Below are 23,634 nucleotides of genomic sequence, written 5' to 3'. Positions count from 1 at the left end.
TGTGAACGTTCTGCTCTTGATAAACTGGCTCCCATAAACAAATAATCAACACCAAACACTCATCTCCCCCAACTCCCAAAGGATTTCCACTTTGTTCTGCCCAAAGGACTTCAGAGGAGATGTGCTTGTCTCACCTAAGGTATGTGACAAAGTGGAGCACAGAAGACTTTGCATTGGCTCCTTTAAACCATTAACTGGGAAGATGAGAAAGAGGCGAGACATTTCAGGCAGAAAAGAGCACAAACAACGTGGAGGCCATGCAATATCTTGGAGTGAGTGGGGACCTACCTGCAGGTAGTTCAGTGTCACGGGGTATAAAGAGTGAGCCAGGAAGCACAGGGGGGATGAGCTGAGGAGATAAGCAGGGGCCAGTGTAGAGATGGCCTTTAAAGTCCAGGCCAATGGACTTGTCTACTATTTTGTAAGAGACATAACCCATTGTAGGGAAGTAACATGATCAACTCACGTTTATTAATAATAATGGCTTCCATGGGAAGTTCCTTTGCTTATAATCTCTGATTCTACTGTCTTTGAGGGGAACCCAGAGAATAAGGAAATAATGACAACAGTGGAATCAAGTAGCACACGCTTGTAATCAGAGGCTGTGTTGGAACACAGGAGGCACTCGTTAAAAATTTGTTAATTGAACTGACATTACTCATGGTGTATATGCATGAGCTGTTATTTAAACTCTTTGGAAGAGTTCTTTTGAACAATTACCACTTGACTAGGCATTTTGATGAGCTACAATGATCTTATTCTGGCAGTAACATGTAATATAAGAGTTCCATCTATTTTCAATTACCTTCATATCCAAGTTCTTAGAAATAGTTTCTAGGGCAGACATGAGCTCTTGAATTGTTTTCTCAACTTGCCGGTGTTCATGCCTGATGAAGTGAATGTCTCCAGATAGCTTCACAATGCTGGAATCACATCTAGTGGCAAGATGGAAATTGGTTGTGACATCAATAGGCTCAAAACATTTTTAATACTACAGTAGGATCTGTGCATTCATTTGATGGCAAAAGTTCTAAAGTTCTTTGAGCAATGAGTTGGTAGATGTAGAATGTATACAGGAATCTCCTTCTTTAGTTCCTGTTCTTTTCCTGATGGGAGAGAAACCAGGTTGGATAACGATACATTGGCCCAAATCAAAGCACTGAGTTGGAGTACATGAAGATGTGGGGGAAATTGGGGAAAATTTTAGATTTTCAGCCTGATGGATTAACCTCAGTCATAGGAGTTCCAACAGATTTTGATGTTTTGGGAATACTCTCTATTGGAGTTTGGTTAGGCAAAGTGGAAACTTTTTCCTCTTCTATATTGCATTTTGGATCCACTTTCCTCCCTTTAGCCTCTTTCTCGCTCCCAGATTGTCAATTCTCCAATGGCTAGAAAAAGTGTCCCAGCCCACAAAAGTCTTCCAACTCATCTTCAAAAAACAATTTCCCTCCTCTTCCCCAATCAAAACTCCTGCTCCTTGAGTGGCTTCAGTCAAGTGTTGTATTATATTAGGACAAAAACAATTCACACTAACATGTGTATGAAGCTTTGGCCCATAAGGTTGCATTCAGTATTTTAAGGAAGGAACTCTAGTGAACTGGGGTTGGAGTTGAAGATTAACCATCTTCCCAGCATGTCAGGGAACCCTGCTCCACTGTTCCACTACCAACACTCATGGCCTCTCTTGGGAGAGCGTGGTTATATACTGTATTAATGATCAGTTTCAATATACTCATATATGCATGAAAGATAGGATGGAGAGCACTGAAGGGCTGTAGCTTTTGTATACGAGTTATCAGAGATCACAATGAAGTTTGTCATTTTATAAAATAACTATTTTGATTGTCATCAAATAATATTTATTAGGAACCACATTTTCATGTCGTCATGCTAAGTGCAATAAATATTATTTGTTTTATGACTGTGAACATTTTCTAGGATCCAGAAATGAATTTCTTTTTCTTAAGATTTTGGATGCCAAAGTTGAGCCAAAGGTGAGTTAAGATGGTAATTTTGCCTGAGAAATCCCTCGAGGGGATATCAGGTGACTGTGGTAGGGAGTGGAGAGACTGCTGGGAGGAAAAACTAGGAATTAATCTGATCAAAAATGGGAGCTGGGTGGTATCCAATTCACACATTTGTATATATAAACTGTTATTGTCAGAACAACCTCTCTTGTCGGTCAATTAGAACATTCTTATGTGAGTCCACATGAAGACCCCCAAAGACTACACAGGAGTAGTTGTTGCTACCACCACTCCCTGCCCCTTCTTACCCATCCACCACCTTGTTCCCACTCTCAGGGACAGCTGGTCTATGCATTGAAGGCTAGTGGTTAGGAATTTGGTTCTGGTGTCAGATAGACCAAGCTTTGAATCCAGCTTCTGCTACTTCCTAGGTTTGTGATCTGGGATGAGTTTCTTGACATCTATGAGTTTCAGTTTTCCTTATCTGAGAAAAGGGGGTAATGATGCTGAGGTCACTGTATATAGCTGCACAATTTGTCCACCAGGCAACTCCAGGGGCTGCAAAATGCATGGGCGACAATGTGAACAGTGTCTCCTGGAGTGCTGTGTACTCAACCTTCAAAACTGTACGTGGCTATCCTGAATAATGTACTTCTTAGGGTTATTTAATGATGCAAGGAGGTAATGAATGCAAAACATTTAGCAGGCACCTGGCACAGAGGAAGCACCCACACAAGATCAGCAGCTATTATTTATTTATTTGGCTTGAGAGTTGCCATCTGTTCATTTTCACCCCTTCTCCAACCAGCCTAACCCCACAAGCTGAAGTCAAGGATTAGTGGTTTTTCAGAGCTGCACGCTATGTTTCAAAAGGAAGTTTCTCTTCCTTTCCTACTTTGGAGTGATTTTATTGTTCTGTTAAAATAATACATGCCCATTATTAAAAAGTTACACGAAATACAAAAAAGAGCATAGAGGAGAGTTAACATCATCCCAAATCCCACTTTTCAGAAATTATAATTGTTAATATTTGGTTTTTATTCTGTTCATCATTATACGATACATATATTATACATGTATACACATATACATATATAATGTGTTTATATTTATATATATACACACAGAGATAGTAAGAAAGATAGAAATATAATAAAATAATTTTAGAATATTTGGATTATATTATATATGCCAACTTTAGTTAAAAATATTACGCTGAATTTTAATTTAATTTAACCTAAGGAAAGATAACTGTAGTGAAAAGTGAAGAAATTACTGAACTTCAGATATGTATATATTTTTTCACTATAAGAGATATTTGTTTCTAAAAAAAAAGTTATAAAAAGCTATCATAGATTGCAATCATACTTTTTACAACTACCATTTCAACTCTACACATTATCTATTGAAAACATGCCAAAAAGTGAGAAAATAAATGAGCTTATATACCTGTTCTTTCAACACTTTTTGTTAATATTTTGCTATTTTTAAAATGTCAAATTTTATGACATTTACAGTGTGTTCTGTAACTAGATTTCCCACTGTTATTTAATCTTCATTTTATATTTAGATTCTGTGTTTGTTGACAGTCCCTTTAAACTATGACTTCTTTTCCTTATTTTGACTTAGTCCTTGGTTTGCCAGATTTTGTCATCCAGATTTCAAAAGAAGGGCTCATGAGGCATTGGATTCTTTAAGTTCCTGGTGCTTGAGAATGCCTATCCGTTCTCTTATACTTGAAAGGTAATTTGGTTAAGATAACATTATTGGGTCACTTTTTCTTTTGTTCAAACATGATAGACATTGCTCTATTCTTTTTTTTTTTGCTGGGGAAGATTTGCCTGAGCTAACATCTGTTGCCAAGCTTCCTCTTTTTTTTTTTCCCTTATGTGAGCTGCCACCACAGCATGGCCACTGGCAGACAAGTGGAGTGGTTCTGCGCCTGGGAACTGAACCCCGGCTGCCGAAGCAGAGTGCGCAGAACTTGAACCACTAGGCCACCGGGTCTGGCCCTACATTGCTCCATTCTTTCCTGGCTCTGTGAGGTGGAGAAGTCTGAGGTGACTACATTTTTTCTTTCCTTTACATGATCTGTTTTGTCCACCTAGATGCTTAATGATTCGTTTTTTTTCTTCTAATGATTCTTTGTCCTTGATGTTCAGTAACTTCAACCAGGATATCTTGGTTTAATTGTTCTTATATCAGTTTTTCTGGGGTCACAATTTTCCCTTTTGATCTGCAGATTCAAATCTCTGTTTCAAGAAAGTTTTGGTCTCTTAATCCACGAATATTTTTTTATTTTCTGAAGAATTTGTTCTGTTTCTCCTTCAGGAGCTCCTATTAGGTCTATGTTAAATGAATTCTACTTGTCTGACATATACGTCATTTCTCTAGAACCATTTTTATATTGAAAAGCATTTTCTTTTTGTTTTGTGTGGTTTGCTCATGCTTTTTTTTAAAAAAAATATTATTTTTTTGTTTTATTTATCCTGTTTGGGGGCTTCTAAAGTAGATTTAATCTCTGTATTATTTTAATTTTTTCTTTCACCATATCCCTAAGCAGTTCCAATTTATCTATCTCCTTTCGTTATTTGATAATCTCTTTTTTTGGGAGAAATCATTTTATCTCTTATTTTTATCAAAGTAAAACATGCTTATAGCATAAAAGTCGATAAAAACTAAAAGGCTAATAACAATCTTTGTGGTTCCTTGCTCTGCCTCGCCCTGCTTCTCTCAGTTCCTCTCCCTGGAGGCAAGTGCCCACCTTTACCCACAGTTTCAGAGGTTCCTGGTGCAGCTGACTCCTAAGCCGTCTGAGAATTCTGTGGTGTCAAGTCACGTCATTCTCAGCTTATCCCACAGCTTTCAAATTGGTTTTATTACGTCTTCTAAGTCCGTTTCCACACGTCCATCTATTTTCTAGGTTCCAAGATTTTTAATGTTGATATCGCCTGTCTTTGTGGATTTATGTTTTAAAGAGAAAAATCTTTTTACTGTAAATTTAATAGAGATTTGGAAGGAGCAAAATTACATGTGACTGTTCAAGCAGCAGTCTTCTTTTATCTCTTTCTTTTGCTCTTAATTTTTTTTAAACCTTGGTTTGAACACTTCTAATCCCTCTCATGAGATATATTCATCAGCATTATCTTCCTTCCTTCCTTCCTTCCTTCCTTTCTTCCTTCCTTCCTTCCTTCCTTCCTTCCATCCATCCATCTAAGGATGGTGGTGGCGGTGACTTTTAAGCACAATATAGATTCTTCCTAACTACCACTCTTACATCTGTGAACGATTCTGGCTACATGCAGAAGATAGTGAGCATGTGCTTGGTGGGGAGTAGATCACCTCCTTTACTCAGGCTTGTAATAGCAAATCTGTTATTTTCTTAGGCTCCATTTTCTCCTCAAAAATCAGATTGGTGTATCTCACAGCAAATCATTAAGTCATAGATTCTTCGTTGTGATACTATCACCTCCTCTTTCTCAGCCTGTTGCACTTCTTTCAGGTATGACTTGGCAAGGAAAGAATCCCTAGATGATAAATAACATGATGGCATCTTCAGCCATATATACCTCCTCAGCTGTTGTGTGTTGCTGACCTAAATCTCTAAACAGACATTTTCTATCTCTCCTATGACCCAGCCAAGCCCCTAGGCAATATTGCTCTATGCAAATTATTTGGCCTATGCCTTTCGGGATTATGACTCTTTTTTTTTTTTTTTTTTAAAGATTTTATTTATTTATTTTTCCCCCCAAAGCCCCAGTAGATAGTTGTATGTCATAGTTGCACATCCTTCTAGTTGCTGTATGTGGGACGCGGCCTCAGCATGACTGGAGAAGCGGTGTGTCGGTGCGTGCCCGGGATCCGAACCCGGGCCGCCAGCAGCGGAGTGCACGCACCCAACCGCCAAGCCATGGGGCTGGCCCAAGGGATTATGACTCTTGACTAGGAGAAAATCATTATGTTTAAGGTCTAAGGAGGACTCTATCAGTCCAAACAGCCCGGTATTTGGTAAGTGTGCTCTGTTGGTGGTTAGTAGTTGTGGCAACTTCCATGTTATATTATAGATGGAGTTTTATTCCTTCTTTTATTTTTAACAGGCATTGAGATGTCTCAAGTGAGAGGAGTGGAGTAAACATCTTTATTCTACTATCTTTAACCAGAAGTCCCCACTCTTAACTTTTCAAAAGTTGGCAGTATCCATAATATCATTATTGTTTCTTCAAAGGACATGACTTTTGCTTTTAATCACACATCAACACAATTTATCATTTTTTTCATATGCATGTCTGCCTTGGGGTCCCAAATAGCCAAATGTGGTTAGGCTGCTGCTACAGATTGGAAGTCCCAGCCATCCCTAGGGGTGCCCTTTACATACGCACCTTTTTCTTTTTTGCACTTGAGACTAATCTACTGAACAGAGGAGAGGGTGTCAAAAGCAGGCCAGACAACTTTGAGAACCTCATCTCATAGGAAGTTCTTGCTTTTAAATTGCCACTATATTGGGGTGGGAAGTAAGGTGTAAAATTCAAAGCACATTGTTGTTATCAAATATTGAGTTTGATTTATGAAGCAGTAAAATGTTTCCTAGGAATTACGTGAAAATAATCAACTTAATTTCACTTATGCCAAAATGCTAATTGGAATTGAGGTCAATATATTCAGGAAGACAGCAATTAATCTGCCTCAGCTTGTCGATTAGGCGCAAAATACAGAAAAGAAAAAGGAAAAGAAGGATAAATTTAAGTTTCAGGGCTTTTAGCCAGATTCTGTCTCAGATTACCAAATGGATTTAAGAAATTTTCATAAAAGGGAGACATTTTGAGGAAAAATAAGACCTTGTCCTAAAATCACTACTTAATATTGAAGGGGAAGGTAAGTAAGTAATTGGAGAGCACAATGGAGGAATAGGAGGCTCTTGATTTTCCTTCCTCCCTCAGATGCACTAAATAAACAGTTACACATAGATCAATTAATTCCTTTTGAGAAAAATCCAGAAACTAGTTTAGAGACTCCTACACATAGGTCAACTAAGAAAATACCCACATTGAAATGGGTAGGAAGAGCTGAGGCACGCTCATGCCATAAACCCCATCCTTGGCATGGCACCTTACAATTGGGAGGGAACCCCCAAATACCAGCCCCTCCCTGAGGAGCAAAGGGCTTGGACCACACATCTAGCACGCCAACTTTTAAGGCTGCCACCGAGAGACTGTCTTCCAAATCACCTAGCTCTGAGAGCTGAGGAGACTCATTTGTGAGTCCCCCAGGACTACAGAAAACAAAGAGGTGATTTTAAACGGCCACATGATTAAAAAATGGGCAAAGGACTTGAATATATATTTGTCCAAAGATGATCATACAAATGGCCAACAGGTATATGAAAAGTGCTCAACATCACTAATCATCAGGGAAATGCAAATCAAAACCACAATGAGATATCACCTTATACTGTTAGGATAACTATTACAAAAAAAAAAAAAATAAAAGATAACACGTGTTGGCAAGTATGTGGAGAAAAGGGAACGCTTGCACACTCTTGGCAGGAATGTAAATTGGTGCAGCCATTATAGAAAATAGTATGGAGGTTCCTCAAAAATCTGAAAATAGAACTACCATATCATCCAGTGATCCTTCTTCTGGATATATATTCCTGGTTTCAGGAAATGAAACCAGTACCTGGAAGAAATATCTGTACTCCCATGTTCATTGCATATTCACAATAGCCAAGATATGGAAAAAACCTAAGTATCCATCAACGGATGAATGAAGAAAGAAATTGTGATACACACATACAACGAACAATGAAATGTTCAGCATCAAAAAAGGAGATGTTGCCATTTGCAACAACATGGATGAACCTGAAGGACATTATGCTAAGTGAAATAAGCTAGACACAGAAAGAAAAAAACCCACATGATCTCACTTATATGTGGAATCTAAAAAAGTCGAATACATAAAACAGAACAGTAGGTACCAGGGGTGAGGAGGTGTGGGAAATGGGGAGATGTTGGTCAAATGGGAGAAAGTTGCAATTATGTAGGAAGAATAAGTCTAGAGACCTAATGTACAGTGTGATGACTATAGTTAATAATATTGTATTGAAGAATGGAAATGTGCTAAGAGAGTAAATTTCAGCGCTCTCATCACACACAAAAAATGTAACTATGTGAGAAGATAATATTAACTAGTTTGACTATAGTAATCATTTTATTATGTATATATGTATTAAATCATCATGTTGTACACCTTAAATATATACAATTTTTATTTTTTAAAAAAGGAAAGAAAAAAAGAAATTGGAGCAGAACAAAAAGAGTTGCATATCTTTCCTTGATATTATTCTATTCATCTCTTGGTTTCATTTAAATTTGTTATTGTGTCTTGCATGTAAGACAGAATTTACAAGAATAAAATAATAGGTTTGTAAAAAGCTTGCAGAAAAAATTAAATAGTTGAAGTGTCGTCATCACACTACCAAACTGAACCAAATTCCAAGTTTCATTCAAAACAGATATTTGGTGTTTATCTTCTTTGCAAAATCATGGCACATCTAAGTAGGGTGGTGGGTTTGTTGATTTTTGTTTTATTATCTTGCTTCATAACTTACCCAAATATTATAAAAATTCTTTTGTATGTATCAAATATTATATAATATATTTTAGAAGTATAAAATATTTGTACATAATATAAATAATGATATATGTACATATGTGTGTGTATACAGATATACACACATACACATAGGTACTAATCCTCTAGATTCTGTTTTCCTAATGTCTGTGTTGTCTGTTACCTGCTCTGGACTTTCATGGCTAGCGTGTTAGTTTCGGTCCTTGATATTTCTTACCTTGATTGCTGCAATAGGCCTCCTTCCATTTCCATGCCTTCTTTTTGTACCCCACCAATTCAGCTACTACTAGAATGTCACTAAATATGATATGTCATCCCTTACTTCAAATCTTCCCATGTCTGTTTATAACCTTCTACATAAAGTTCAAACTCTTTACGTTGGCCCACAAGATCCCTCATCATCCAACTCTGGACCACTTCTCTAGCTTCATTCTCCCAATCTCCCATCTCTTCCTAAATGCAAATCCCCAAATACCACAACTAAAATACTCTTCTTGCAAGCAGGCCCTGGAACATATCACAATAATTCATCCCTCAGTACTTTCGTGAATGTTATTTTTTCTATGTGAAGTGTCTTTCCCACCCTTCCTTGTTTAGCTAATTGCTACAAATCTTTTAAAACTCATCTCAAGTATCACCTCCTCCAGGAAGTCTTCCCTATGCCTCAATCTGATTTGGGTATTCTCATAGCACCCCAGGCTTTCATTACAGTGTTCATCTCATCACTTATATTTGGGGCTTGTTTTCCCAGGTAGACTGAACAGGTATAGGAAGAGGGCAGTGTTGTTGAATCCCTGAATCCTAGTACACTGCCTGGCATATGGTAAGTGCTTAATACATTTTTGTTGAATTGAATGGGGAGGTTTATCCTAGGTGTTAAACACCTAATTCTTATTTGGTCATGAACACTCCAGAGTGGATTAACTAGGTGGAGGTAGGGGCCTTCCAGGAGTGAAGAAAGAGGTGCTGGAGGAAGAGGCAGAGATGGAAAAGCGTCCCTGCTCAGCCATTTACAAGGCATCTTTGATGTGTCTACCCAAGTTGTCCTGCCATTGTCAATGAGTACAGATTTTTGCAGAACTGTGTACCATTAATTCTTTTGATTTAGAAATCTCATACAAAAGATGTTATTCAAAATTTTATCCATTTGGCAGTAAATCCCTTTTGTTAGACTTTTTTTTGTGTGTGAGGAAGATTGGCCCTGAGCTAACATCTGTTGCCAATCTTCCTCTTTTTGCTTGAGGAAGAGTGTCTCTGAGCCAACACCTGTGTCCATCTTCCTCTATTTTTCTGTATGTGGGATGCTGCCATGGCATGGCTTGATGAGTGGTGTGTAGGTCTGCACCTGGGATCTGAACCTGTGAACCACGGGCCTCTGAAGCGGAGCACGTGAACTTAACCACCTTGCCACCAGGCCGGCCGCTCTTAGACTTTTGTATATAATTCTCGTTTATTTTAAATGTTTTAATCATTAGAATTTGACACATCTGGGGAATTTATACGTGGTTATGAGGGTGTGTCTTTATACAGATGTTGACATTTGGACAGTTGAGGGCTATAAAGACAAGACTCTTGTCACTTAAGGACTGAACTGGACATTCTATATAAAGGGACTTCTATAGACACCTTGGATGTTCACAGGTAGCATGAGGTTTTCAAATTCCATGACACACTTTCTCAACTACCATCTCATTAGTTTAGCTTAATGTAAAGAGAGTATCTTATTTTCTGCAATATGGAACTTATTTGGGAATGAGAATTCAGCGGCCAATCAGTGACTGCTAAACATTAGTTAATATGCTTCTTCTTACCTGGCTACTCTTCCTCGAAGATCTCCGACTCCTTGAAGGTGCTTGGTGTTGAGCTCCTGTACTGCAAAATTAGTTCCTGTGGCCGCCTGATCTCGAACTCTTATTTGGTCTTCTAAAATCTGTAATTTTGGGTTAAAATTCCCATTAATTTCCCATAACACATGATAAGAAAATAACATTTAAAGCTGAGGTTACAAAATTGAATGCATTTCCTAATTAGGCTGATAGTGTAGATGAGAGAGAGTGTCCTATGTCAGAGAGAAGCAATCCCTGCTTTATCTGAGGAAGGCAGTGATGACTTGATTCCAGCTGATTGTTGCCAGGTGGGAATGAGGGTTCAACAGTGTTTCAACAGAATCCAGAAATCTGGATTTTATGTTAAATTTCTCAATTTTTAAATAGTGACATCTTATTCCAAATCTTTTATAAACACTACATGGGCCAAGCAAAACATATTTATTGTGCTGTTATGGCCATGGGTTGCCATTTGGCCATGGTTGATCTAAAAGCTTCCATGAAAACCTATTTCAGGATTGGTGGTAAGTTTAGAAGATGGGATCTTTCATATAACATCAGGCAAGGCCCTTTACAGATTGAATCAAAACCATAATGAAGCTAATACAACTAACACAAGCAAATCTGAATCAAACCGTTTCACAAACTCACAGTGAAAGAGGTTTATTGTTCTAGAATTTATAGAGAAGATGAGAGACTTATGGCTCGAGTGTGTTCAGATTTTGTCCTTGAGTATCCTTAGTCATGTCTTCATTATGTCTTGATGTTCTGAAATAAAGCTGACTGTCCTGTACCACTAGATTGGTCGCCCTAAGAACAGTGATTTTTAATTTTTTGCACTCACATATAAGTATTAATTTAATAATTGAAAAAATTCTGGTTGTCCATAGAAAATATTTATATCTTACTTGACATTCAAACAAATTCCAACGTAAAGTTAGGACATAAAAAATAATTTGTATTTACTTAGAAATAAGTGAGAGTATAGGACTTTGGAAAACACAGACAAATTTATGATTTGGGGAAACATTCAAGTTTAGTTGCTATATTTGAACAAGGCCTCAACTATGTTTAAACTTATGTTTATGAATTTTGGGGGCAAAAGAAGGATTTTTGTAGCAAATGAATTATTGAAACTTCAAAAACCATATACAGAATCTTGCCCATTTGTCAACTGGCAGATTGAGACAACCCAAGAGCAAATAAAGCTTTAATTGAAGACATAAAAGTGTCAAAAACTTTAGCTAGAGTTTTCCTTCATTTGTTTGTTTGTTCTTGCATGTGTGTGGGTGTTTTGGTCCATTTGAGCTGCTATAAGAAAATACCACAGACTAGGTGGCTTATGAACAACAGAAACTTATTTCTCACAGTTTTGGAGGCTGGAAGCCCGAGGTCAGGGTGCCAGCGTTGTCGGGTTCTGGGGAAAGCCCTCTTCTGGGTTGCAGATGGCCGACTTCTTGCTGTGTCCTCCCATGGTGGAAGGGACTAGGCTGCTCTGTGGGATGTCCTTTATGAGTGCACTAATCCCATTCCTGAGGGCTCCACCCTCATGACCTAATCACCTCTCACAGGCCCCACCTCCTAATACCATCACCTTGGGCATTAGGATTTCAACCTGTGAATATTGGTGGGAACACAAACATCCAGACCACAGCAGTAGGTGATGTTTTGCTTTGTTTTGATAAAGAATAGTGATGAAAGGAAACTTGCCCTGCCAAACACTGAAACATTTTATAAACAAGGATGAGTAAATCAGGGTAGCTAAATAGATGTGTATAGCTAAATAGATCAATGTAATTTAATGAAGACCTTGGTAAATGTAAGAAAGAAATATGCTATACATTAGACTGAAAAATCAATGGGGGAGGAATTTCACAAATGGTGTTGGAATCTCTGGTTACCTCTTCAGAAAACAATCAATTTAGATCCTTACCTCATGACATGCATCAATGTAGATTTTAGAAAAGATAGATTTCAAATATAAAGTTAAACCATAAAAATAACAGATAATAGAGGAGATTACTTAATCTCTGAATGAAGACATTTCTATTCTTAAAAGAAATGAGAGAAATCACAAAGCAAAATACTGGAATGTTTAACTTTATATAAAACTTGCAAAAAACATTGTAAATATGATTAAGACATAAACAACAAACTGGAAAAACTTTAATAACAAATGCTATTGCCAAGGGTTTCAGTGATGTGCTACAATCACTATGCATCCGTTTGTGAGAGCCAATTGTGCATATCTCTTCCCATCTTTGTGTTCAGTAACGTCAGTTGGTGTTTGAAATCAATCGAAGTAAGAGTATTTACACCATGGAAATAGGCAAACACTATAAACCAGGTTTTTTTTTTTTGTTGCTTTTTTTTGTTAGGAAGACCAGCCCTGAGCTAACATCTGCCAATCCTCCTCTTTTTGCTGAGGAAGACTGGCCCTGGGCTAACATCCATGCCCATCTTCCACCACTTTATATGGGATGCCAGCCACAGCATGGCCTGACAAGCAGTGCGTTGGTGCGCTCCTGGGATCCGAACCAGCGAACCCTGGGCCGCCGCCGCAGAGCACGTGCACTTAACCGCTTGCGCCACTGGGCTGGCCCCTATAAACCAGGTTTTTATCCCCCAGAAAAAAGTTAATTGCTGATTGTTAGACATTTACCAACCTATCACTGGCTATTATCTTCAATTAATAAAAAGATCATCAAATCAATAAAAATTAAAAAGCACTAAGACTCCAAAAGACAAACTGGCAAAAGACATTAACAGATTATTGACAGAGAAAGTGCAAATTGTTATAGTCACTAGAGCTAACATCTGTGCCCATCTTCCTCTATTTTGTTTGTAGGACGCTGCCACAGCATGGCTTGATGGGTGGTGTGTAGGTCCACACCTGGGATTCGAATCTGTGAAACCTGGGCTGCCCAAGCAGAATATGCAAACTTAACCACTATGCCACTAGGCCGGCCCCTATTATAGTCAATTTTACAAAGTGAAAAAAGAGAAAGATCTCATTTTTATCCCATCGAATTAGCAAAGATTAAAACAATAAATTATGCTGGCATAGGCACAATGAAAAAAGCACTCTCATGTAATGCTGATGGAAGTGTAAATGGGTATAAACTTTCTGGAAACCAATTAGACAACATGCATCAAGAGCTTTCACAGTGTTCATACCCAGATAATTCCACTTCTAAGAATATATACTATGGAAATAATCCAAATGCAGACACATAATTATGCACAAAAATATTTCAATATTAGAATAATTAAGCAAATCATGGTGTATGGACCATGCAAAGAGCTTTTAATGACATATGAAAGAGTTTATGATATAATTTTATATTAAAGATTGTGCTTATGAATGTAGTCTCAGCCTCCTAAATGGAATGCCCAGAAAGACTAGAGGGAGATGCATCTGGGTATTGGTAGAGATTGCCATTTGGTGGTGGAATTGTGAGAAATTTTTTCTCAGGTTTTACAATTTTTTCCTAAACTTTCAAAATAATTACAATTAACAAGTATTGCTTTTATAAGTTGGGGAAAAAAACACAATAAAGCAATATACATAAAATTCTCTTTTCTTGAATTAAAAATTAATTTTAAAATTTATAATTAGCTGCCAGTTTAAAAACAGAAATAATTTGATTTTGAAAAGGAACAAGCAACTTAACTGCTGCAATTATAGTTGATTAAAAAAAGTGTTTTTTTCATTCCTTTTAAAGACCCAAGCCAAGCCTCAGCTCACACCTGGATCTGTCTTGCTGGCCCATCTGCAAATGGGCTGATCTGGTTAATGCGTTTAGGTTTTTAAAAAATACTTGAATAGCATCCATTTCTCTATAAAGTGCTTCGTCTCAGTTATTTGCTAAAGGTAGCCTAATTGTTTATTCTTCATAATGTTGTAACTACATTATCTACAGCGGTTAACTATTTTCTAATTCAGTTTTCTGCACAATCAGACCAGGCCTTCTCATTTTCCCTATATATGCCAAACCCTTAACAGGATTGCAAACATTCTGAAATTTTATAGTATTTGGAAAATGTTTTGGCTTTGTCTGTTTTCAGAGCTAATCTAAGGTAATCAATTACTATAGGAAAAGAAGCTCTCGGCAACATTTCTAGAGATCTGGAAACTTTTTTCCCCCTAATGCTGAGTATTTTTTTGGGGGTATAATTAATATGTATTAAAATGTGCAAATCAAAGTATATATCTGGATGGATTTTCACAAATATAATCAACTGTGTAATAACCACCCAAATCAAAATATAGAACATTCTAGAAGCATTTTGACATTTCTGAGGATGCTGTTCTCTTTTCAATTACCAAGAAGTTGTGAGTCCTAAATTAGGATCTTATTTTGGTGCTAGTGCTGTATGTACTTGATCTTCTCATCATCTCAAAGGCACTGAACTGCTTATCTCTTGTCATCTTCATGATACTTTATGATGCCTGTAAACACCTTTGACCACTTTGAGAAGTAGCATTGATTTTTTAGGCACGAGGGTCAATTCAATATGTGCTAAATACTAATAAAGTGCCTTTTAAAAGTTCACTAGGGCTTTTAAACTTTCCGCACTCCCTCAAATGCGTTATGGGGTCTGCCAGACCATACAGGTAATAAATTAATAAATATCCTTAGCCTTAAATACAAAGTCATGAGGAAGTCATTGCTCATGTTTTTTGTTTGTTTGTTTTTTTGTTTAATCCACAATTCTCTGATAGTAGAAAAGACATGTATTGTGGGAGGCGATTGTTGTCAGTTCTCATAATTCCACAAATTTTTGGTCAGTTTCCTAAAGTCTATTCCCTGGAACCTTTGCTGAAAGCTGCTATCCCAAATTCAATACGCTCATTAGCACTTTAAAAACTCTGAAAGATCTGTAGTAAAAATCTGTTTATCTTGGTTTAACCCAAGCATTTTATTTTTTGATTAGAAACTCAAATATTTTCCCTTTAACACCTTAAACACCATTCATTCATTCATTCATCTATTCAGGAAATATTTACAGAGTGCTGACTACCTCTCATACACTGTGATCATTTGGTGTGGGATTTAGCAGTGAACCAAACAAAGTCCCTGCCCTCATGGAGATTATATTTTAGAAGAGGAAACACACCATAAACAAATATAAGCTATAATAGTTTGCGATATAGGCTATGGATAAAAGTAACAAAGGGTTTAAGGGAGATTGTGACTGTTGGGGTTGAGAGGGGTGCTATTATAGTGTGTCAAGGAAATCCTTTCTGATAAGGTGATATTTGAGCAGGGACCTGAAGGAAATGAAGAACATTTCATAGAAATATTTAGGTGAAGATGATCCAGCCAAAGTGAATAGCATGTGCAAAGGCCCTGAAGCCATAGCATGTTTGGTATGTTCTAGGAAGAGCTGGGAGACCAGTATGGCCAGAGTGAATGAGAGAGGGGTGGGAGATGGAGTCAGAGAGATTGTTGGGGTCAGATTGTAATGGGCCTATGAATCAGCATTGCCAATGCATTATGAAAACCTCTCTCGGAAATGATTACATTAGTAGAATCTTGAAGATTTAGGCTAAAATAAGCACCTTAGCACAATGTCTGACATAATGTTAAACAATTGTCTTTACTGTCACAAAATAAATATTGAGTGAACGTTTTTTGAATAGAATTTCCTTCTACTTTTTGGCATAAACGAGCGGTTGAAATATTGGACTGTTTCCCTCTGAGGCAACTAAATTGTAACCATTTAAACTTAAACAATAGTGACTCATTTCTATAGCTGAAAAATGACATCGGTGGTTGATTGTCTTTGCCAACATATAGGAAATAAAGAGCTACCTCAATGTTTTGGTTGAGTTTTTTGACGATGCTGGTGATGGTCTGGATATGGCTTTCCAGTAGCTTCCTGGCAAGCGACTCCTCTTTTCGAAAGCCGTGGGTCCCCTGAAGACAAGCAGAGATGTCCTCCTTGATGCGGAAGGCTTGTTCAAGGAGGAAAGCGATGGTGCGCTCCTGATTGTTCAGTCTGTCTTCTAGCTGACTTCTCGGGGGGTTTGGAATGGCGGGAAGAAAAGGATGACGGCTAGTCAGGGAGAGGAAACAACACCAGAGGCGTTACGAGAATGAGCAGGGGGAGCCAGAGCCAGCACTTGCATCCTGACTTCTGCTCCTGTATTCTCCCCGCTGTGAGAAGTTTGGTGGGACTTGAAGCGCCTACCTGGTCAGAATCTAGGTTTATGTCTCATCTAAGAAGCTGATCTGACTTACGCCTTGATCTCGTATCGTGCATTTTTCAAGCTGAAAGTTTCCCAAGCAGAAATTGTTCTCTGTTTTACTCACTATTCTAACAAGCCCAGTTGGATCGACAGAAATTTACTACCTGATAATTCTACACTGAGGAGAGGGCTGCCTTCTAAGTTTGGAAGAAATGATAGCTCAAAGGCAAAGATTAACAAAAGAGTCAGAAATTCAACGAAGAGTAAATTAGAAAAGGAAAAAGACAAAGGCTAGGGCTATTTAGCATTAGAGCAAAGAGAGAGGTAAAATCCTGATGGCCCCTATTGGCATTAGCACATTACTCCTTCTCCTCACAGATAAATCTCTTGAAGGACAAGCTGCTTTTGTCATGTCTTTTGCTTCGTTTAATTTACTTTGCTTACTTTTGTGACCTAGTCTCTGAAGTCATACGCCATCACTTTTGCTTTAGTCTCTTCCTTAGAAGCCAGTCACTGAGCTCAGCCTACACTCCAGGGGAGGGGAATTACGTTCCACCTCTTGAGCAGTGGAGTATTAAAGAATCTGTGGACATTTTAAAACCAGCACACTGTCACAGGCCTCTAACTGGCCTCTGTCTCCACTTGTACCTTCCGCAGTACCCCCTCCTTCCACTGTCATCAGAATAATCTTGTTGGAAAGCAAAGCTGGAGTTGTTCTGAGGTGAGGATCTAGGGCTTGAGAAATGATGGGGGGTTCTGTGGGGCTCACAGGACAGACTCGCGTCCCTTGGAAAATATTGCCATCCCCCAGGCCCAGGGGTCTTAATGTCTCTGCAGAGCCGTCAGGTGAGGCTCCTTCAACCACAGCGCACCTCTGCTCAGCTCTGGTTGGTCTTTGGAGGACCCACTTAACTTCAGCTTCCCAGGAAAAGTGAAGCTCTCAGCGAGGGAGAGTTGAGGTCTAGAGTGAACAATTCAGCTCAAGTACATCTGCCCCAGAGGAACATGACAGCTCACATGAGACAGAGCACAGAAAGAGAGGAAATGAGTTACACAGTTCCTCAGGAGTAAAAGTTCCTGGACTCACTATGGTCCCTACGAACATGCTGAACTAGCATGACTACTGGCTTCCCGTCCTCCCCCATCCTAAAACCTTGGAGGACATAGAGAGAGAAAATGAGAAAACTGTTGAAGGGGATCAAGACTATCCTTTATCCACTCTGGGTCCTTTCTGACTGGGCTACAAATTAAATTGACATGAGACCAAATAGCAGGAAAAAATCAAACAAAGCTTTATGACATGTATACATGGGAGAAAAGAGGGAAACTGAGTTTCTTGATGAATGGCAGAGGTTTTCACCTTAAATAGCATATTCAGGTAGACAAAGGAGGACATTGGGGGTGGAGGAGTCAGACATGGGAGACCACCAGAAATCACAGCAATCAGGAGTATGCAGATTTCAGTCTGCCTTCCGCACTGATAAGAGTTTCTAGAGATAAGATCATCCCCCCTTCTTCCAGGTACAGAGAGGGAGATACCTTTACAAGTGGAGACTTCCCTTATAAATGTAAATATTTGGTCTTAGCAAGGACCCTCCCAGTCTATCAATAAAATAACCAAGGTAAAAAAAAGACATATTTTGAGGTGGCCAATTTTGAACTACCACACTGTGACAAACCCCTGGGGCAGTGGAGGCTATTTTAAATCTGTCAATGTGTGGGGTGGTATAGTGGGTGCTGTGATGTGCCACCAGCTCGCCTTTTAGGAAGGAAGGATTTATTTCCCCAACTGCTGGGAGCACTGCTAGCTGACAGACCTCAGCTGTTAGCATCCTCTGGGAACCTTCTTGGTGAAGAGAGTCGCCTTGCCCAAGGTCATGCCCACTTTCTGGGGCAGCTCAAATTCAGTGATTGGTTGATATGTGGATATAAGGGCCTGGAACGCTTGCTGTATCTCAGAACAACTTAGAAGGACCATCCTAGCTTCAGAGCTCCCTGTGGGGTCAGCTGAAGTCTTCCTTGGTATTGCATCACAATACTTCTCATTTTGCCCAATTCTGTATCCTTTCCTTCCCTTTCACAGGTGTTTATCCCAGAGCACTCCATCATAAGCCTTCAGTTCACACCAATCTCTGTCTCAGAGCCTGTTTCCTGGGCAACCCAACCTCAGTCAGATGGCCACGTGGGTCTGGGGCAGGAGATATAGTTGTGGGAGGATAAAATGGGGAAGAGGGACCATTGTAATTCTGCTTTTGCTTCTCCCCCTATTGCCTTGGGACAAACTACTCTACTCTGTGAAATTTCAGACTCTGGTCTAAGTGTCCTCAAGAGTTAAATCAGACAAGGCAGAAGTCCTGTGTTCGGCAGAAGCTGAAACAATAATAGCAAAATCTTGGAAAACAACTGACCTTGGGCAATTGCGTCTACACTCTTCTACCTCCACATGCCCCAGGGGTGGGAAAGCAACTGCTCTCCTAACATTACTTCTTCCTGAGGAGCAAAACGTGAAGGCCTGACGGAAGTTATTTTGTAGGATGGGGAGTAGTTTGCTGTGATTTTACTGTGCCTGGGGCTCGTCCACACCCCACCTCCTGAGCTCATTGGAGCTGACCAGACTCCAGTGGAGACTAGGTCTGGCTGAAATCCCCAAGGGACAGATGTACTCACAGGTCAAAATATCAGGACATTTGAGGAGTACAGTCTTTTCAAAAACTAACCAGCCAACAAATAAACAATCTACTGGATTACAGATTCCTACAGAAAAGAAATACTAAAATATATGCAACAAGAAATTTTTAAAAAGGCTAATAAATATATTAAAAAAGAAGTTATGGGAAGATAGCAAAATGGAAACAAAAAACTAGAAAACATGAAAAGTAAACAAGTAGAAATATTAGGCATAAGAAATTATAATAGTTTAAATAAAGAAAAATAAAAGATGGGATAAATATGACAGAGGGAATAACTGAAGAATGAATTAGTGATTCCGGAGACCAGATTGAGGAAATTTACCAGACAGAAGAAGGGATGGTCACACAACTTGGAGATGTCAGGGTCAGAATTTGAAACTCATGTCTGACTCCAAAATCAAATGTTAACCTCGCCCATGTATGCCTGTCATTCCAGGAAAGAGTAAGCAGAAGCAAGAGACACACTGTGATTAATGCTACTTAAGCGACCTAACAGAGTGGCAGCAGAAACGACAGGTAGAAGTGTCCCCAGGCTCCATATCTACTCTTCCCTAGTTCTTTCTTCCTTTCTTGGTCTTGGCCACCATCATCTCCTCTACTTTTGCCTCCTAACAAGGAGTGCATCCTCCACACGGCAGCTAGAGTGGTCTGTCCAAAAGTGTAAATGACAGCACTTGCCTACTGAAAACGCTTCACACTTTTCCATTCTCTGACAACAAAACCCTTGCTCTCCTGTTCGACTTCATCTCCTCCCACTCTTCCCACCATTCTCTCTCACGCAACCACATGGATCTTCTTTCTGTTCCTCAAACATGCTAAGCTAGTTCTTAGCTCAGAGCCTTGGCACTTGCTATTCCTTCTGCTTGGAATGCTCTTCCTTGCAGTCACTTCATGGCTGCCTCCTTCTCATTGTTTAGGTCTCAACTCCAATATCCCCTTCTCCTCAGACAAGCCTTCCCCTCAGTCACTTTCTATCATAATTCCTCACTTCATCTTCTGCATAGCATTTGTCATTACCCAAATTATCTTATTTATTTGTTTGTGTTTATTTTTGCCCTCCATCACTAGAATGAAAGCTCCCTGTGGGCAGGCACTTTATCTAACTTGTTCCCCAACACTGAGAAGAGTGCCTGACACATAGTAGGTGGTCAATAAATATTTTTCGACTGACTGACTGATTTATCCAGCTGAACTGTTCCCTTAAGATTCAGTTGTTAGAAAATTGCAGAAAAAAATGGCTCAATAAAGCTACAGGTTGTTAGATCCTGTAGGTTTGCAGTTTCCTCTCTGCTAGCAGAATAAAATAGCCTCAGCCTGGGTGAGAGTCCTCCTTCCTGTCACCTGCACACTTAAGGAACAAAGAAGGCTTTGCTAAGGGCTTTTATTAATCAGATTCCATCTACCCACTCATTTGGCTCAAAAATGTTCTTCTGGAAAATTACCAAATGGAACCTCATATATATATAAAATCCATTCCTCTAAGGCCCCCGCATGCTGACAGTGCTACCCTGTGGATGTCTGAGTCATAGGCAGGAGGGAAGAGGACGTCAGGCCCTGCCGATGGTGACATACAGCCTAGTCGTGGACTACAGACTCGCTCGTTATTTTCCTTGAGCTAGTTCTTATTTTGGCCTCTAGACAGTCTGCAGCCAATATTCGCCAGTGAAAGGGTATTTGATCTCCAGTCTTCAGTCCTATACAGACACTTGTAAATTATGTTGCATTCCTCTCAATATTTAGGATTTCTTTTTGGAGTTCCCAGTGCGGCAGACACTATTGGTTAACTTCCTATTAGCCATTCCCCCTTCTGCCTGATTTGGTTCATCCTCCTGCCCCCCATGTCCTTCAGGGGGCCAGGCTAATCATGATGGTCCCATGATGGTTGAGATGCAACTGGTTTAGGCAGGAGCATGTGAAGCAATTCTGGCCAGTGGGGTGCAAGGGAAAACCTACTGTGGGGCTTCTGGGTAAGGTTTCTTTGCCTTCAAGAAGAGATACACAAGAAGAAACTTTCCTCCTCTTGTCCTGTTTGTCTGTGCTTGATGCCTGAAACTGCTGAAGCCATCTCGTGATCATGAGGGAAAAGAGGGTGGCAGGCAGGAAGGATAGAAAACACCTGGGTGCTTGGTGATGTTGCTAAGCCTTGAAATTAACCAAACTCTAGATTTTTTAATGTGAGATAATCAATGTTCTTACATTTAAGCCATTTTGGTTGGAGTTTTTGCTACACGCAACTGAAAGCACTGTATCTGTATCTAGTAACTTACCAATAAAAACATCAGTTGAAATAGAAATATATCAATAAATACTTGCCAAATGTTTACTCTAGTCAATGCACAATCTATAATGGGTCTGCCCCTCAAGGAACCTAGTTTAATTCAGTGTTTCTCATAAAGAAACTTGCATTAGTATCATGGAGGTGGGGAAGGGAGGGAAGTTGTTAAAATGCAGATGCCTTGACTCTACCAGAGACCTACTAAATCATAATTTTTGGAGAAGTTGGAGGGAGAGCAAGAATATGTATTTTAAACAAGCACTTAGGTGATTCTAATGTATTCTAAAAACTGAACATCACTGATTTATTTAAGACTGGTCATGGGAAGCAGTGAAAAACGTAAGATAGCATATATAATGGAGTGTTGAAGAGTGAAACATGGAATCTGAGCACTCAAGTTATGTAGATGTTCAGAAGCAGCTTGGCAAGCTGGAAGGCAACATAGACTAGGATGGGACATAGGCTCTACCACTTACCGTTTAAGTGTTTCAGTTCGTTCATCTTTAAATAGGGCTAACAGGGCCCACTTTGCTGTGTGGTTGTAAGTTCTGGGATAACATGTGAGAAGCGTGTGGTGGGGCAGTGAATGCCATGCAGCTGCACTGCGGTCCAGGGTTCCGAGGGGCCCATGTACAGTCACTCTTTGGGTGTGCTGTTGGCTGGTGTCAAGACTATATCCAGAAAGAGCATGAGGAAGCAGACTTAGGCCGGCAGAGGGACCAGTGGAACAGGGCTGCCACCTCTGCTCAGATGCCAGTCTGTTGTCCTGCCTGTCATGGCCTCATTGTTGTTGCTATTTGGCACATTGAAGGAAGCCTCTAAGGAGGGTGGCACCCGGTGCTATGGGATGTATTTGCCTGCAACCATGGAGACACTAAGTGACATATAAATGCTGGACTGCAGATATTTCTTTTTTTCTTTTTTGGTGAGGAAGATTAGCCCTGAGCTAACATCTGTTGCCAATCCTCCTCTTTTTGCTGAGGAAGATTGGCCCTGGGCCAACATCTGTGCCCATCTTCCTCTACTTCATATGTGGGATGTCTGCCACAGTATGGCTTGATGAGTGGTTCATGGGTCCATGCCCCGGATCCGAACCTGTGAACTCCAGGCCGCCGAAGTGAAGTATGTGAATTTAACCACTACACCACTGGACTGGCCCCCTCTTTTTAGTTTTCAGAGTTTAATTTTAAAAGTTATTTTATATTTAAGTGGAGAGTGTTCCTTTTTGAAATTTGTTTTCATGCCTAAGATTTACTATTAGAGTGTTATTGTTATTGTTTATTAATGATGCTTAATGAAGCAACAAATGATGCTTTGTTTAGTTCTATTTACATGATTTTTACAAGATAAACATAGAGCTTGTATTTTTTTCCTATTTCCATTGCCGTAAGGAAAGAGTATTGTTTTCCAATTGACATTTCTAAATCAACAGCTAGAAGAACACACATAACGAACATTTTCAGTCTTCTAAGAGAAATTCCTGAAGATACCATTGTTCAAATCATCAGCTCATCCAAAAGGTTAAAAACTGAGGCCTTTCATTAGTAGCAAGATGTGGCTGCCCTGATCCTTTCAGTGAAGTAAAAAAATTCACTGCTTTATTAGTGTCTGATATCAGTGTAACTTTTCTAAATTTAACTGTGAAAGGAAAGAACCGAATATTGCAGACTAGTCTAGATGAAGATACTAACCACAGGGGAAAGAATTCCTAAGGGGCCTTTTCAGAGAGATATTTGGGCTTTACATAAATCATTGTTATATAGCTGACAACTGAATCTGAACAGATTTTCCACAAACTCCGACTTCTATTTCTCTGCAATTCAGTGTGAGTTACACCAGCTGTGCTGTCGCTGGCAGATGCATTGGAACATAGTGCCTCTCACTTCTCTGCCTGTTCTGTTCTTGTGAATAGAGCACTAAATTTACTTAGGAGATTCTGGTAACCATTTTGGCAACCTGTAATACTCAAGAGACAAAAATTTGAAAATCTAAACCTTTTTCTAGAACACAAAAGGGCATAACTGAAGAGGATTTTCATTTTTGTGAG

The 23,634-nt window shown here is 39.3% G+C and overlaps 1 protein-coding gene across 1 annotated transcript in view; it reads right to left on the bottom strand.

Annotated features, from left to right (window-relative positions):
• FAM81B (family with sequence similarity 81 member B) overlaps window positions 1-23,634 on the bottom strand; it is a 57,056-nt gene that overhangs the window by 17,248 nt on the left and 16,174 nt on the right. The window contains exons 3-5 of the mRNA XM_058533465.1: window positions 16,246-16,523; window positions 10,412-10,530; window positions 806-935 (exon numbers count right to left, since the gene is read on the bottom strand). Of these exons, the coding sequence (XP_058389448.1) occupies window positions 806-935; window positions 10,412-10,530; window positions 16,246-16,523 (527 nt within the window). The remainder of the gene's footprint in view (window positions 1-805; window positions 936-10,411; window positions 10,531-16,245; window positions 16,524-23,634) is intronic.

This window comes from Diceros bicornis, chromosome 1 (genome assembly GCF_020826845.1).
Source record: "Diceros bicornis minor isolate mBicDic1 chromosome 1, mDicBic1.mat.cur, whole genome shotgun sequence".
Lineage (NCBI taxonomy): Eukaryota > Metazoa > Chordata > Mammalia > Perissodactyla > Rhinocerotidae > Diceros > Diceros bicornis.
Note: the sequence above shows the minus strand (reverse complement) of the source record. Positions and strands in the feature narration are given on the sequence as shown.